This window comes from Caretta caretta, chromosome 6 (assembly GCF_965140235.1).
Source record: "Caretta caretta isolate rCarCar2 chromosome 6, rCarCar1.hap1, whole genome shotgun sequence".
Lineage (NCBI taxonomy): Eukaryota > Metazoa > Chordata > Testudines > Cheloniidae > Caretta > Caretta caretta.
Window position 1 is genome coordinate 103,535,092 of NC_134211.1, and position 16,964 is coordinate 103,552,055.

The 16,964-nt window shown below is 42.1% G+C and overlaps 1 protein-coding gene across 2 annotated transcripts; it reads right to left on the reverse strand.

The window, feature by feature from the left end:
- Positions 1-1,860: 1,860 nt before the first annotated feature.
- Positions 1,861-14,780, reverse strand: LOC125637577 (alpha-1-antitrypsin-like). 2 transcript variants are annotated; one of them, XM_048852209.2, is made up of 5 exons: positions 14,649-14,780; positions 9,616-10,306; positions 7,418-7,688; positions 5,299-5,446; positions 1,861-2,238 (listed from the first exon to the last, which is right to left on the reverse strand). In XM_048852209.2, the coding sequence occupies exons 2-5, from the start codon at positions 10,286-10,288 to the stop codon at positions 2,035-2,037; spliced, it is 1,296 nt and encodes a 431-aa protein (XP_048708166.1). In that variant the 5' UTR covers positions 10,289-10,306; positions 14,649-14,780; the 3' UTR covers positions 1,861-2,034. The 2 variants fall into 2 exon arrangements, with proteins under 2 accessions (XP_048708166.1, XP_048708167.1); XM_048852210.1 differs by lacking the exon at positions 14,649-14,780 and adding an exon at positions 14,539-14,626.
- Between the last annotated feature and the right edge of the window lie 2,184 nt (positions 14,781-16,964).

The following is a 16,964-nucleotide window of genomic DNA, read 5'->3' on the forward strand; positions in this document are numbered from 1 at the left end:
CTCCCTGCCCTTTAAGTAAGAATTTGCAGGCTTCAAAATCACGACTATAGACTAAGGGGCAACTGCATTGGAAATATTCTGACTGCATCTCATCACCTACCTGTGATAATGGGATTGCTTAGCTTTTGAATGACCAGATAACAGGTTATCCCATTAGATGGCATCTTTACTGTGTGTTGGACTTGGTCTACTTGATTGTGGAAACCCAGTAGATGGAGGAGGAGCAGCTGGCCAGCTACCAGGAGGAGTGGGCTTAGACACTGAGTGTGTATGGTTGGTTGGAACATCAGATCCAGAAGATACAATACATATGCCTCCCTCCCGCCCCTCTAATCACAGCCTATCCTTAGTGACCATATACCAGTGTAAAGAGTCTAGTCCAGAACTACTCAAGTGAGACACTGCATCTTAAACAAAGATCTCACAGAAGCCTTTTGGAATCTTCTGTTCCAGGGGAGTTTGCGTGACTTATGAGTTGCCTGAATTACAACATTGAGAAAAAGTGAAAGTGACTCTGTCTGCCAGGGGTGGCAGGACATAAATGGCTAAAGGAGCTAAACTCCACCAATGATGCCACAGTTGTGAGCTATATTGTGTTGTATGGCTGAAGTACTGCAGGAAGCAGTAACACTTCTTGTCACAGGGATTTCTATGAGGCTGGATTTCACCTAGCAGCCTTAGGATCTAGGTTCCAGTTCATCTAGCTGCTCTCTGCAATGCTTCTTGCAAACTCCAGCTTCTAGAGATCCTGCGTGTAGCTCATGGGCTACAAGCAATAGAGGGAGAGGACAGAAGAGGATTTCCAGGCTTCTGTGAAGTTTATTCAGAGTAAAGGGTTCCCTACAGCCACAGTCCCTCCCTGCTGCCTCTGCTCCTGTTTTTCTGTATCCAGCAACAAATGTGAGTTGAGGGCGGAGATTCTGGGCATGGAGGTGGGAGTTAGAGTTGTGGAGAAAAGGGGATTGTGAGCCTGGTGGTGGCTGTCAGGTTGGAGGGGGAAGGACTATGACCTCTGGGAAAGTTCTCCAAGGGTTTTTTATATTTTTGTGTTTTGACCCAGGTGGTGTTAGTTGGGAGAGGGTTTCAGAGCAGAAAGGGGTTGCTGTGAGCTTGGGAGGGGATGGTAGGAGGAAGAAGTGTTCTCAGTCTGAAAGGGACAGGTAGGTACAGTGGGTGTTCCTGCGCTGGGGCTGGGTTAGAGGGAGCTGAGCAGATCCCATGAATGGGATGGCCTAGGCAGGCAAGGTTGAGTGTAAGGGACAATGGAATCAGTTGGTGAATTGGTGGGGTTGGTGGGCATGATGTAGTGGGGAAGACTAAATTGGAGGTAGAGAGTTTGGGACTAGGAGAGAACCAGAAGGGGTCACAGAGAGAGAAATTCAGTCTTCTTCCATCCTGCTGTTTAGCTGTGAAATGCCCCAGTTTTTATTCTGAAAAGGGGAAGGGATAGGACAGCAGCGAGGACTGAGCAGCTTTTTTTACTTCTGACATCTCCACCAACCTCCCTTATGCTTACAAACCAGCTCCCTGTGACCTCCCACTTCCACACCTCAGTGTCCCTTTTGTCAGTTAGAAAATATGATTAACGCACAGGGGCACGGAATGGAGGAAGCTAGGCTAGACTGTACTCTGCAGCCCCCACTCGTTATCAGCATCACCTACAAGTAGTGTGACCAGATGTTCCGATTTTATAGGAACCATCCCAATTTTGGGGTCTTTTTCTTATTTAGGTGCTGATTCCCCGCACCCCCATTCTGATTTTTCACACTTACTATCTGGTCACCTAGTTATAAAGGCTTTCTCTCCCATTTACCTGAGATGTTTACGAATACATGCCCAATTCACAGAAATACCAGGCTGTTTGTTTGTAGGCAAAGAGTTACCCCACACTCATGTTTTATTTGCTTGGAATTTAGGTCAACTGCAATTTAGTTACAATCACTGGCACCAAGTGGTCTGTGGTACGTGCACATACTCCTGGGAATTTAAAAACAACTCCTTTGAAGCACTGGGACATGTACAGTGAGAGTACAATTATTTTTTAGTAGGATTTACAATTTTCCCCATGAAGAGGATGCTCTGGGTATTTTTATCAACAATTATCATCAGGAAAGGCCGGTTAAACTTAATGGTAAGAGGTTGAGGGAAGGGAAGAGACGTGTATGCAATTTCCACGATAGTGACTGCTGCAGCCTCTGTACCATTCTCATGAACATCCACCACGGCCTTGTGAATAGCCTATAAGGAAATGAAGTAGAGATCACAGTGTGAGCATAAAACAGGGAGCAACAGCTGGAGATGAACTTGCTCCTATTTAAACCACAGCTATTAAGAAAGAAGAACAGAATGAGTACAGGACTGACAACACAAAACATAACCCAACCCTACATTCCCAATCCAGGCAAAACTATCGTTGATTTCGATAGGAGTTTTGCCTATGAATCTTCGGAAGGGTCAGGCACAACAATATGAATAGATTAAATTGCATGTGTCAAATCCCTTGTTCGCTCATCCACAAAGAGGGGGACTCCCTTAATTAATTGTTTAACATTACTGAAGAATTGTCTCATCATCACAAACAACTCTAGTGCCTTTATGCATCAGAGAGTTACTTTGCAGCAGAAAATAGAAGACAATTCAAGATGAATGGTGACAAGCAACATAGGAGGGAAAGAAGCTAGATAGCTGACCTTCCTGGTGTACCGTTGCCTAATACATTTCTCTCTTGGGTACAGTGAATTGGTATTTTACAGTGCAAATGTGAACCTATCTCTTTTACTCTTTGGAGCTACACTAAGAACTAACTCTCACTTTGTTCTCCTTAATGCAACTCAAATTAGTATTTCCTTACATTGTTTGCAGTTTGCAGTTGTAGCTGTGTTCCTCCCAGGGTATGAGAGAGACAAAGCAGGTGAGAGGTTTCAGAGTGGTAGCCGTGTTAGTCTGTATCAGCAAAAACAACAAGGAGTCCTTGTGGCACCTTAGAGACTAACAAATGTATTTGGGCATAAGCTTTCATGGGCTAAAACCCACTTCATCAGATGCATATAGTGAAAAATACAGTAAGCAGTATATATATTACAGCACATGAAAAGATGGGAGTCTTTACGGACAGTCTCTATGCATAAGAACATAAGAATGGCCCACTGGGTCAGACCAAAAATCCAGGCAGGCCAGTATCCTGTCTGCCGACAATGGCCAATGCCAGGTGCCCCAGAGGGAGTAAATCTAACAGGTAATGATCAAGTGATCTCTCTCCTGCCATCCATCTGCACCCTCTGACAAACACAGGCTAGGGGCACCACTAGGGACACTATGCAAAAGAATAAATGGACACAAATCAGACATCGAGACTTGTAACATTCAAAAACCAGTAGGAGAGCACTTCAATCTCTCTGGTCACTCAATAATAGACTTAAAAGTGGCAATTCTTCAACAAAAAATCTTCAAAAACAGACTTCAATGAGAAACTGCAGAACTGGAATTAATTTGCAAACTGGACTCTATCAAATTAGGCCTGAATAAAGACTGGGAGTGGTTGGGTTACTACAAAAAGTAATTTTCCCTCTATTGATACTCATATGTTCTTGTCAACTGTTGGGAATGGGCGACGTCCACAGTGATTGAATTGGCCTCGTTAGCACTACAAAAAGTAATTTTCCCTCTGTTGATATTCACCCCTTCTTGTCAACTGTTGAGAATAGGCCACTTCCACCTTGATTGAACTGGCCTTGTTAGCACTGAGCCCCCACTTGGTAAGGCAACTCCCATATTTTCATGTGCTGTAATCTATATACTGCTTATTGAATTTTTCACCCTATGCATCTGATGAAGTGGGTTTTAGCCCAAAAAAGCTTATGCCCAAATAAATTTGTTAGTCTCTAAGGTGCCACAAGGACTCCTCATTGTTAAGGCAGGTGAGGTAATAGCTTTTATTGGACCAACTTCTGCTGGTAGAAGGGACGAGCTTTTGAACTCCACCGAGCTCTTTGTCAGATCTGGAGAAGGTAACCAGAGTGTCACAGCCAAATACAAGGTAGGAGAGATTGTTAAGCATAAAGGGTTCACACATGCTCTAGCAGACCACTTAGAATGAAGTGGGCAATTAAGGGGAAGCAAGCAGCAGGGTATGTTCAAAGTGTTACATTGATTTTATTGCTCAATTCATCTGTAAGTCCATAGTTCTTTGTATCCAGCAAAGTTATGAATTTAGTTTACCAGGATTGTCTTTTAAAGGTGTTGTGCAGGTTTCCTTTGAGCATGAGGGCTGAGAGATCAGATATGGAGTGATCCCTTTGTGTTTGCTCACAGGTGAAAAGGTGTTTTTGTAATTTTTTTTTATAATTTCAAGATCCATGTCTATTGCAATATGTAGTATTGTCTCATTACAATGATTTCTAACACACCCTGTTCCTTGCTAACCCTTAATTACTCACTTCATTTTAAGTAGTCTCCTACAGCATGTGTGCATCCTTATGCTTAATTTATCCCACCCTGAATTTGTCCAACCTTGTCTGGACCTTATCCAGACCTGAGGCAGAGCTGCATCAAACCTGAAAACTTTCCTCCTTTACCAGCAGAAGTTGGTTCAATAAAAGACATTACCTCATCAACCTTCTCTCTCTTATTTCCTTCTACTGATTCATGGCAAAATTCTGATACTTACTCTGTGACACCATAGTCCATGGTCAATCTGCCAACTTATTGTATAAGGCACTACTCAGTAAATGTAAAAGTATTGGGAAGGATGGTGCCATAGACCTCCTGTGTGCCCTGGAGCAAGTCACTGAGCCTTCCTGTACTTCATTTCTCATCTGTAAATCCCTACTTCATAGGGATATTGTGGGGATAAATACATTAAAAATTATGAGATGCTTAGCTACTACAGTAAGGAGGGGTCATATAAATACTTATCATAGAATAAGATTCCATATTTGCAAACTCTTGCCATACCATTTTACATATTAATTATTTTATGTTAACAATAGTTACAATTGCATTTTTCCCTGTCCTTTTGTCCTTTTCCCTCCCTGATGGTACTGACTTTACAGGACATTCCAGAAGGTCAAGTAAGCTCACAGAGCCTGTGTATTCATTATAATAAGCAAATTAATGCTTAATTTGAGGAAAGACTAAGTGCTAATCTGTGGGTCTGTCCTCCTTATGCTACAGCTCTGTCTCGCCTGTCCTTGCTGGCTAAGCATTTTACCAGTGACCTGACTGGATGCTGGAATTGGTCATTTCAAAAGAAAATAAGAGACAATTCCATTTAGCACCATCTGTATTTTACAAACTTACTTTTGACACCTTCAGGTTAGAGTGCCCAGTGATTCCAGACAGATCAGCTTTGTCAGTGAACACATCGACCACACCCATTTTCTCAAACAGCTCTTTGACATTATAGGTACCAGATACAGAGAATGCTGGAATGTACAGGTCAATTTTTCTGTTAAAAAAGAAACACAAAACTCTGGTGAACTATTGTCAAATGGCTGGATACTTAAATATTTACAGCTGGATAATGTAGAGCACTCAAGGATCTCAGCTGCCAATGAATTTGCCTCACAATGCCCCAATCTGGGAAGTAAATATTATTGTCCCATTTTACAGCAAATGGACAGCAAAATTACAATCCCATGAGTTTTATTTTTGTTTAACTACATGTGACTACTGTGCTGGTTTTAGAAAACTATCGTTTGGATTATTTGATCCGATATAGAGACTAGTAAAGTGCACTACCTTATATAGGGCTGGATTGTCCCTACCTATAATACAGCTGCTCAAGTGAATGCAGGAGAAGTAGGGATGTCCCCACCTTGTGTGGCATAACAGGGGTACACACATAAGAGTTCCCAGGGGATTGCATGGGCTACACTGGATTCTTTCACTGGCTCCCTGAAACAATTGGCCTGGGAGAGTAACACATTCCAGGGTGCAATTCAGACCAGTGAGGGGCTATGTTACCACCTGCCCTGCAACCTTGGATGCCTCACAGTGCTTTGCTGTTGTAGCTTCCATCCTGGGTCTCTCACAGTCAGTCTGCCAGCATGAGTGTCTGTGTAGAGCCACAGCCCTGGTCCAGCCGGTCCAGCTCCAGCAGCCTGTCAGCAGCACAGCAGACACACTCTGGCTTCCAGCAGCCTTGCTTACTACTTGCAGAGTGACCTTCACACACTTCTAGTCCTCAATTTTCCACCAAAAATGTGTGTTCTGCACTGCCCACCCTGCTCCTGGACAGTTCAGATATATTAGGTCTGTTGCTGCTGTAAGGAAATAATCTCCAACAGTTTGCTACTCTAAATGGAGTTACCCAAATAATTCAGTTTGAATGCAACACTGGGTTAGTTTTTATTAAAGAATGAAACCACTTTATTTAACTACAAAGAGAGATTTTAAGTGAGTACAAGAATAAGGCCTTAAAGTCGGAAATGGTTACAAGAGAAATAAAGAGAAAACTCTTTCTAGTAACTAAACTTAACAAACATGGTTCCAGGTAAAATTCTTGCCACGTTTTCCCAGCAACATCGCTGACCAAATACTTAAGTCAGGATCTGCCCCCGAAGTCCAAACAGCTGGTTTCTTTTGTCTTCTTAGGTGAAAGAGTGAGAGATGAAAAGGGAGAGAGAAAGAATCCCTGGTTTTTGCCCCCCACTTCTATAGTCTAGTCTCTCTTTGAAGTAGATTCTTCTGAGGCTTACCCCTCACAGCAAAGTTTATTTAAACAGTAAAGAAAGCCATGGGAGTTTGGGGGTGTGAGTGAAGGTGTCCCCATACTCTTTCTACTCCCGTGTATGTTGAAATGCAGGTTTGCCTTGTCTTTCTCTTGCTGTCTCAAGGACCTTATGTACTAGTTATATGTAAATTGAGGTAAACCCACATTCCTTTATTTAAGATAGACTTGCTTAGCCACTCCTGCCTAATAGGGCTATGTGGGTATGAACATGTGATACCAACGTCATTCAGGGGAAATTCATAACTTTACATAGAATCTTGTATGTAGATTTAACAGTGATATAACTTACAGAAAGTCATTAATTTTCAAATGATACTTCACAAGGCATGTTTTGTACAAAGATTATTACAATAGTGTATAAGGTGTGAACACTGGTGCATTCCGTCATAGAGGGGTGCTGAAAGGGCAGAGGAATGGCTTTGTGCCCCATGTTCCAGCCAGCTCTCTAGCCAAAAGAGCTGAAGCAAGAGGGGCATTCTGGGAGGCATTATACTTCAGAGGTGTCTGTCTGAGGCACTAATTCTTCCAGTGCTCCTCCTTAGGGCAGTATGCAATGCATTGCCCAGTCTTAGGGCTGTATCTACAGGCACAGCCTAGCCCTGAATGGAATGTTTTCTCTTCATTTCCAATTCTAGCCTATTTTACAGCAAATATACCTAGGCGTAGTAGCAGTTAAACGGTTACCTTTGTTGAAGTGATTTTGTCCATTTAGTCACAGTTTTTTTCAACAGCGCATCCTCCACCTGCTCCATTTTCCCTTCATCGGGCAGAATAAATACTGCAGCAGCATTTCCTTTGTATGGGATTTCAACCACCCAGCAAGACAGCTCCTCATCATGGTATGTGTTATACCTTTTGTTACTGTTCATCATGTTAACTTTGACAGATGTTTGTGCATCCACAAAAAAGTCATCTTCCTTGGTGAACAAACTATTGAAAGGATTTTCCCAATGAGCTGATGAGAAAAAGAAAGAATGACGTTGAAAATACTGGGAAAGAGAAATTTCAAACACATATCAGACTAATTTAAATGTAACAAGTCTATATTTGAAGTTTAAGTCAACTGCAAGCTCGTTTGAAAAACGGGACATTTGCCCTGCGGCCAGCTAGCCAGACAATTTCAATAGCAAGTAGTCCTGATGAAAGCCAAACAAGTGAAATGAACTAATACTGTGGTTTTCTTTAAATCTGTAGCTTTGAGAAAAGAATAGTGACCAAGTATTATAACTTTCTGTGCTGTTAAACTGAGGCCCCTCAATCTGATAGAGCTCCAGATTAATTAATAAATCTAACTTCTTTTTCATTTTACCTAAATTTCTTCTACTCACGCCTCGCAGTATAAATCTCGAGACATGGGTCTGTAAGAGGGAGCTAAATTGAAATTTTGTTTATATTTAATTTCCTTTCCTTCTCCTTGGGGAGGATGGATAGCTCAGTGGTTTGAGCATTGGCCTGCTAAACCCAGGGTTGTGAGTTCAATCCTTGAGGGGGGCCATTTAGGGACCCGGGGCAAAAATTGGGGATTGGCCCTGCTTTGAGTATGGGGTTGGACTAGATGACCTCCTGAGGCCCCCTCCAACCCAGATATTCTATGATTCTCTGTTTCTTGTAAAATGTTAGCACAGATGATGCAGCTTACTAGCCACAAATGGGAAAGCACATGCTTTCCAAGCTGCTGAAAAGGATGTGTTTTTATAGAGTTGACTGAAATTAACCAAAGTTTAAAATGTTACCGTAGGACCTACCCCACAATTCTGCTAGTTCCAGCCTGCTCCTATGCATTATAAGCCTGACCTGCACCACTCTAGTCAGTGGTATGGCACCCATTGACTTCTGTGGCACAGGATCAGTGCCTATTGCCTTTCTTATACACTGCCTCACCAGAGTACCACATGACCACTTTCTCCTCAGTTAAATAGCTATCCATTTTGGCAAGAAATTTTCCTGGTCTCAAATACACCCTTTCATGGTTCCTGGGTACCACTGGTAGAATATATTGCCTTCAGTTATAATACTTAAATGAGTATCAGGCAAATAAATGTGCAAAGATCAACCATTGTCCATTCTGGGAACATCCCAGGGACAACAAAACATCAGTGAAAAAAATAGAATTCTGGATTCTTTCCTTTTTTTATCTCTGTATTTAGGTAGTACGATTAAACTGGCCTGCATTACAGGGGTGAGGAGAACCTGTAACTCCCATTCACTTCCAAGCTATAGTTGCTTGGCATGCCTAATAACATAGTTATAATCTTGTTCAGGTGACTAAATATGGATTTAGGTGAACTGGGGGGGCATGGAGCCTGTCCACCCAACTTTTGAAAGTGGGAGAGCCATGCCCCTCACTTTTTAATGTGGGCATAGTTTGGGGGGAAGCAGTGCCGGTAGGGGCTGTGTTTTGTCAGGGGAGCTGATCACGGTGCTGTAGGTGCCAGACAGTAGCTGGTGGAAAGGACAGAAGGAGCATGGGCTGTGCGACTGGTTCCCATTGACCTACATGCAGCCACAGGAGGTAGGAGATTGGCAGGATCAAGTGCTAGAGGCCCTGGGGGTGCTATGTGAGGAGGGGACTAGGGCCATGAGGGAGTGCAGGATTAGGGGAGAAGGGCCACAGGAATCCATTTTGGCTTTTGCTCCCCCCCCCTTCTACAAAGATTCCAGTGCCCTTGATTTAGGTGCCTAATTATAACCAAAATTTCCAATTAGGATGACTATAAGTTTCCTGGAAATGCTTAAAAAAGTTGACAAGGCATGAGTCTCAAGTTGGGTAATCTCATAGACATAATAAGCAGTTGACAAAAAAGCAGTTTATTTGTCTTAGACCACTATTGGAATTCCATAGCTTGTATGTGCAACATGTACTGATCTGTAGAACATCTTACCTTTAAAGAAAATATAGTTGATAAGAATCATTACAGTGAGTGGATCAAGATCCTTGATCAAATTGGCAATTTTCCCATGGGTTTTATTCTCTATGTAATCATTGATCTGTTTCTCAGCCTCGGCACAATTTTGGAAGTTAATAGGAAAAGTTTCAGACTCATACAGAGTTTTGACATCTTCCAAAAACTTCTCTAGTAGTTTCAGTTGATCATCTATAAAAAGGGCATTTCCCATATTCAGCTGGATCTCACTGTCAGGATGGTTTAACATCTGGAGGAGGTGATGAAAACCTTCATGTATCTCCCTCTCCTCAATCTCTGTCAGATTAAAGGAGAGTCCTTGGAGAATTTGACTTAGAGTGGTTGACTTGGCACCTAATGTCAGCATTGCAAAGGCAGTGGAGATGCTCAGAGGAGAGAAGAAAATGTTCTTGTCAGCTGCTTCTGATTTAATCTGCTTGTAGAATCTAAATGCGAAGTCAGCATTGCTAGGAGTTACTTGGAGAAAGGTCATATTTTCAGTTACACCATTGCTTCCAACTGGGCTAAGATGCTGTGGGGGATTATTATCTGTCTGACTATCCTGGTCATTGTGGTGGTCAGATACATGAAGAGACAAGACAACAGCATGAAGCCCAGCAAGTAACACACACAGACAGAGGATGGACTTCATTTTCCTTTGGAACTATTCCTTTAAAAACAAAAGAATGGAATAGTCATTAGTCATGGAAATGTTCCCCCCTTCCCTGTGCTATTTGTGATCCAACGGTTATTTTTCTCTCTCCCCTCATGGCAAGTCCTCCTTCCTCCAGTCAATTGGGAGATTATGGGGGGAAAGAGAGTGGGGTTGATGGTAGAGTCTCTGAGGTTGGGAGTGCAGGCCAGGTTGGGAATCAGAGAAAGGGAAAAGGGAGGTGTGGTAGGAGGAGACTCTGGGCTGGATTCTTCAGTTAGCATCATCCACTTTGTGCCACGCAGACATCCTAGAGTAGCGGTGTTTTGTAGTGTGAGAGTGTATGAAAGGGAGTCAGGTGAGTGTAGGCTGGGAGAGACTTTAGCAGAATGGAGCTCCACTGTGATGATCGTCCCCTGCATCCCTAGGATAAATTAGGGACCTTGTGCCAGTGGCACAAATTGGAGCTGGACTTTTGCAGCTCTAACTTCTGCTAGCACCCCACCACCACCACCACCACCACCACCTAGCACTCACATTTCCCTGTATGGCAGTATAATCTGGATTCAACTGAGAATCGGGTCCACTGTTAAAGCTGAACAAACATTATAGGGAAGTGCCCTATCTGGAATGTCAAAACTAAGTCACCTATCCCTGACTTTCAGTACTGTAATTTTGATGAACTTTAGCAAAAGGGAATAACAAATGGTGCTGAGCTTTCTGTAGCATCATAACTACAGGAATAAATCAAATAAAGAAATCTAAAGGCTCTTTACATGTCAGTAACTGATAGACTTGCCCTTTTCGTTTTTTATGCTTATCTGTCTCTTTCTATCTATTAGGCTACAACTCTACCAGCTTGTATGTACTAAAGAATAACCTGCTTTGTTAAGGCTAGAGTTTTAAAACATGTAAGAATGTGTTTGCTAAAGTTGCTCAGCTGGAACACTTTTCTGCCACAAACTGCTGATTCAGCAAAATAGAAAAATTCCAAAGGATTATGTCAACTCTAATGAAGTTTTATTTAGAAAAAAATCAAGTGATTTTATATTTCTTTTCTCTTTTGCTCTTAAAGTTATTTTGTATATTTATATGTTCATATTTTATAAAATATGAATATAAAAACAATATAAATAAACTAATACCAAAAAGTCAAAACAGAAACATGATCTTTTAATGTTATCAAAATTAAACACTTCAGTTTACTGAAAAGAATTTTTGGGGGAGAAGGAGAATTTTGTTTCAAAGGAAAATTCAAACTTAATTTTTTGTTCTGATTCAGAATGATTTCTTTAAATGTCAGAATATTCCACCAAATGGAAAGTCCTACTTTCAAACTAGAGACTAACCAATTTATTTGAGCATAAGTTTCGTGAGCTACAGCTCACTTCATCGGATGCATAAAGTGGGAAGTACAGTGAGGAGATTTTATATACACACAGACCATGAAAAAATACACATTGTAAGGAGAGTGATCACTTAAGATGAGCTATTACCAGCAGGAGAGTGGGGTGGGGGGAGAGAAAACCTTTTGAAGTGATAATCAAGGTGGGCCATTTCCAGCACATTTCCAGGAATTAACAAGAAAGTCTGAGGAACGGAGGGGCGGGGGCGGGAGGAGAGGAATAAACAAGGGGAAATAGTTTTACTTAGTATAATGACTCAACCACTCCCAGTCTCTATTCAAGCCTAAGTTAATTGTGTCCAATTTGCAAATGAATTCCAATTCAGCAGTCTCTCATTGGAGTCTGTTTTCGAAGTTTTTTTGTTGAAGGATAGTCACTTTCAGGTCAGAAATCGAGTGACCAGAGAGATTGAAGTGTTCTCCGACTGGTTTATGAATGTTATAATTCTTGACATCTGATTTGTGTCCATTTATTCTTTTACGTAGAGACAGTCCAGTTTGCCCAATGTACATGGCAGAGGGCACTGCTGGCACATGATGGCATATATCACATTGGTAGATGTGCAGGTGAATGAGCCTCTGATAGTGTGGCTGATGTGATTAGGCCCTTTGATGGTGTCCCCTGAATAGATATGTGGGCACAGTTGGCAACAGGCTTTGTTGCAAGGATAGGTTCCTGGGTCAGTGGTTCTGTTGTGTGGTGTGTGGTTGCAGGTGAGTATTTGTTTCAGGTTGGGGGACTGTCTGTAGGCAAGGACTGGCATGTCTCCCAAGATTTGTGAGAGTGATGGGTTGTCCTTCAGGATAGGTTGTAGATCCTTGATAATGCGATGGAGAGGTTTTAGTTGGGGGCTGAAGGTGACGGCTAGTGGCGTTCTGTTATTTTCTCTGTTGGGCCTGTCCTGTAGTAGGTGACTTCTGGGTACTCTTCTGGCTCTGTCAATCTGTTTTTTCACTTCAGCAGACGGGTATTGTAGTTGTAAGAATGCTTGATAGAGATCTTGTAGGTGTTTGTCTCTGTCTGAGAGGGTGGAGCAAATGTGGTTGTATCGTAGAGCTTGGCTGTAGACAATGGATCGTGTGGTGTGGTCTGGGTGAGGTTATGGGGCAAGTCTGGCGCTATATTGATGACATCTTCATCATCTGGACCCATGGAAAAGAAGCCCTTGAGGAATTCCACCATGATTTCAACAAATTTCCATCCCACCATCAACCTCAGCCTGGACCAGTCCACACAAGAGATCCACTTCCTGGACACTACAGTGCTCATAAGCGACGGTCATATAAACACCACCCTATACTGGAAACTTACTGACCGCTATTCCTACCTACATGCCTCCAGCTTTCACCCAGACCACACCACACGATCCACAAGATCCAGCCAAGCTCTACGATACAGCCCCCAACTAAAACCTCTCCATCGCATTATCAAGGATCTACAACCTATCCTGAAGGACGACCCATCACTCTCACAAATCTTGGGAGACACGCCAGTCCTTGCCTACAGACAGTCCCCCAACCTGAAACAAATACTCACCAGCAACCACACACCACACAACAGAACCACTGACCCAGGAACCTATCCTTGCAACAAAGCCTGTTGCCAGCTGTGCCCACATATCTATTCAGGGGACACCATCATAGGTCCTAATCACATCAGCTACACTATCAGAGGCTCATTCACCTGCACATCTACCAATGTGATATATGCCACAAAAATTGGGGATTGGTCCTGCTTTGAGCAGGGGGTTGGACTAGATGACCTCCTGAGGTCCCTTCCAACCCTGATCTTCTATGATTCTATGTGCCAGCAATGCCCCTCTGCCATGTACATTGGGCAAACTGGACTGTCTCTACGTAAAAGAATAAATGGACACAAATCAGATGTCAAGAATTATAACATTCATAAACCAGTCGGAGAACACTTCAATCTCTCTGGTCACTCGATTTCTGACCTGAAAGTGACTATCCTTCAACAAAAAAACTTCGAAAACAGACTCCAATGAGAGACTGCTGAATTGGAATTCATTTGCAAATTGGTACAATTAACTTAGGCTTGAATAGAGACTGGGAGTGGTTGAGTCATTATACTAAGTAAAACTATTTCCCCTGGTTTATTCCTCTCCCCCCCCCCCCCCCCCTGTTCCTCAGAAGTTCTTGTTAATTCCTGGAAATGTGCTGGAAATGGCCCACCTTGATTATCACTTCAAAAGGTTTTCTCTCCCCCCACCCCACTCTCCTGCTGGTAATAGCTCATCTTAAGTGATCACTCTCCTTACAATGTATATTTTTTCATGGTCTGTGTGTATATAAAATCTCCTCACTGTACTTCCCACTTTATGCGTCCGATGAAGTGAGCTGTAGCTCACGAAAGCTTATGCTCAAATAAATTGGTTAGTCTCTAAGGTGCCACAAGTACTTCTTTTCTTTCTACTTTCAACCAGTTCCAACACTGGCTAACACATTCTAAGAAATCCCACATATTTTGGTGTAGCCAGGCCATATCTTAAAATCACTAGATTAATCTAGCCCCTAGGTTTCCCAATAATTTTTTTAAAAATGCCTTCATTCAAAGCACATTTTCACTAGAACATCAATGTCTGCTGGATCATTGCGGTCTTCAGAAAGGCTGCACAGACAGGATAAATTGTAACAGGTATAGTGAACAGTTACCCATACTTGAGTGAAATCCCATAAAAGAAATTGCATATCAGTTGGCTAAAGTGAGTTTCATAGATTCATAGATACTAAGGTCAGAAGGGACCATTATGATCATCTAGTCCGACCTCCTGCACAACGCAGGCCACAGAATCTCTCCCACCCGCTCCTGCGAAAAACCTCTCACCTATGTCTGAGCTATTGAAGTCCTCAAATCGTGGTTTAAAGACTTCAAGGAGCAGAGAATCCTCCAGCAAGTGACCCGTGCCTCTTTGGATAAAATATGGCCGTACTTACAGTATAGTCAGAAGGATCCTGCTGGGTGCATCTAATCTGCACAGCTCCTTGCCTGTTATTTATATTGCGTTCATATTGTTACGCAGAGTTTTCACTATTAAACATTAAACAGAGCAAATAGAAGTTATCTGAAAGGATGCAGAGCAAACAGAGATGAAACTGCTTTTCTGGCATGGAGGGTCAAATGCCCACTGTTTATCGTTAAAGAGAATTTAGAGATGTTGTATTACGCCACCATGTGTTTGGCTCTGGTTGCTACAGTTTCAAGATCAACTGAGTGAAATTTCCTCTGGCACTTCTCTCAGATTTGGAGGCTCTAGGAACACACAAAGGCCAAGGATAATGACAACAGACACAATCACAAGTACAAAGTCTTATCTGTACTACAAATTTTATTAAAGCAATAAGTAAAATTACAATTATCCATGATATAGAAATCCTACAAAACCTATGCAATAATTATAACTGTAGTCAGACTCACATCCTGAAAGATGTTCCAGGATCCAATGGACCTCTCACCAGATGATCATCAGTAGAGGGATAGTTTCTGCTGGGGTTTTCCCAAGGGTATTCCCACTTTTACCCAATTGGGAAACCCTTTATATATTGTAATTCTAACTATGTGTAACACATTATGCATATGCATAAAGTCAGCCCGCTTTCCCTTATCTGTATTTCTATCCCTATTAATGTTAGGGTGCTGCATTTTTCATAGGTTGGTCATAGTTCCTCTTATTCTTATTAGCATTTATGCACAACATGAACCCTGCGGTCAGAAGAGTTATTTAAAGATGTTACAATAAGGTATCTCGTGGTCTCGGACAATACATTGCAGTCTATTGCAATCACCTATTGGCACATCTTCACAGTAATCTTGTGAGCTTTGGGACAAAGGATTATTCCTAGGTCACCCACTCATGTCAAGTATTTTTAAGCCTATGGCCTTGTCTGGCTACGCTATAGTCTTAGGGGTCTCAGCCTGTAGGCCTTGCATTTCAGCTAGGCTTTACTTATATACCTAACACACTCATCACTCCTAAATACTTATCAGTCCTATACATCTATTATCCTACAATTTACATCTAATTAGTAAAAAGAAAAGGAGTACTTGTAGCACCTTAGAGACTAACAAATTTATTAGAGCATAAGCTTTCGTAGGCTACAGCCCACTTCATCGGATGCATTGAATGGAACATATAGTAAGAAGATATATATATACACATACAGAGAAGGTGGAAGGTGCCATACAAACTGTAAGAGGTTAGTTAATTAAGATGGTGTGTGGTTGCTGGAGAGTATTTGCTTCAGGTTGTGGGGTTATCTGTAAGTGAGGACTGGTCTGTCTCCCGCATTTGCTCCAATCCTTCAGACTGACACAAACACCTATAAGATCTCTATCAAGCATTCTTAAAACTACAGTACCCACCTCCTGAAGTGAAAAAACAGATTGACAGAGCCAGAAGAGTACCCAGAAGTCACCTACTACAGGACAGACCCAACAAAGAAAATAACAGAACGCCACTAGCTGTCACCTTCAGCCCCCAACTAATACCTCTCCAGCGCATCATCAAAGATTTACAACCTATCCTGAAAAATGATCCCCGACTCTCACAGATCTTGGGAGACAGACCAGTCCTCGCTTACAGACAGCCCCCCAACCTGAAGCAAATACTCTCCAGCAACCACACACCACACAATAAAAGCACTAACCCAGGAACCTATCCTTGCAACAAAGCCCGATGCCAACTCTGTCCATATATTTATTCAAGTGATACCATCATGGGACCTAATCACATTAGCCACACCACCAGGGGCTCGTTCACCTGCACATCTACCAACGTGATATGTGGCATCATGTGCCAGCAATGCCCCTCTGCCATGTATATTGGCCAAACCGGACAGTGTCTACACAAAAGAATAAATGGACACAAATCTGACATCAGGAATCATAACATTCAAAAACCACAAGAAGAAAAGGAGGACTTGTGGCACCTTAGAGACTAACAAATTTATTTGAGCATAAGCTTTCGTGCATCTGATGAAGTGAGCTGTAGCTTATGAAAGCTTATGCTCAAATAAATTTATTAGTCTCTAAGGTGCCACAAGTACTCCTTTTCTTTTTGAGAATACAGACTAACACGGCTGTTACTGTGAAACCATTCAAAAACTGGTAGGAGAACACTTCAACCTCTCTGGCCACTCAGTAAAAGATTTAAGGGTGGCAATTTTGCAACAGAAAAGCTTCAAAAACAGACTCCAACGAGAAACTGCTGAGCTTAAATTAATATGCAAACTAGATACCATTAACTTGGGTTT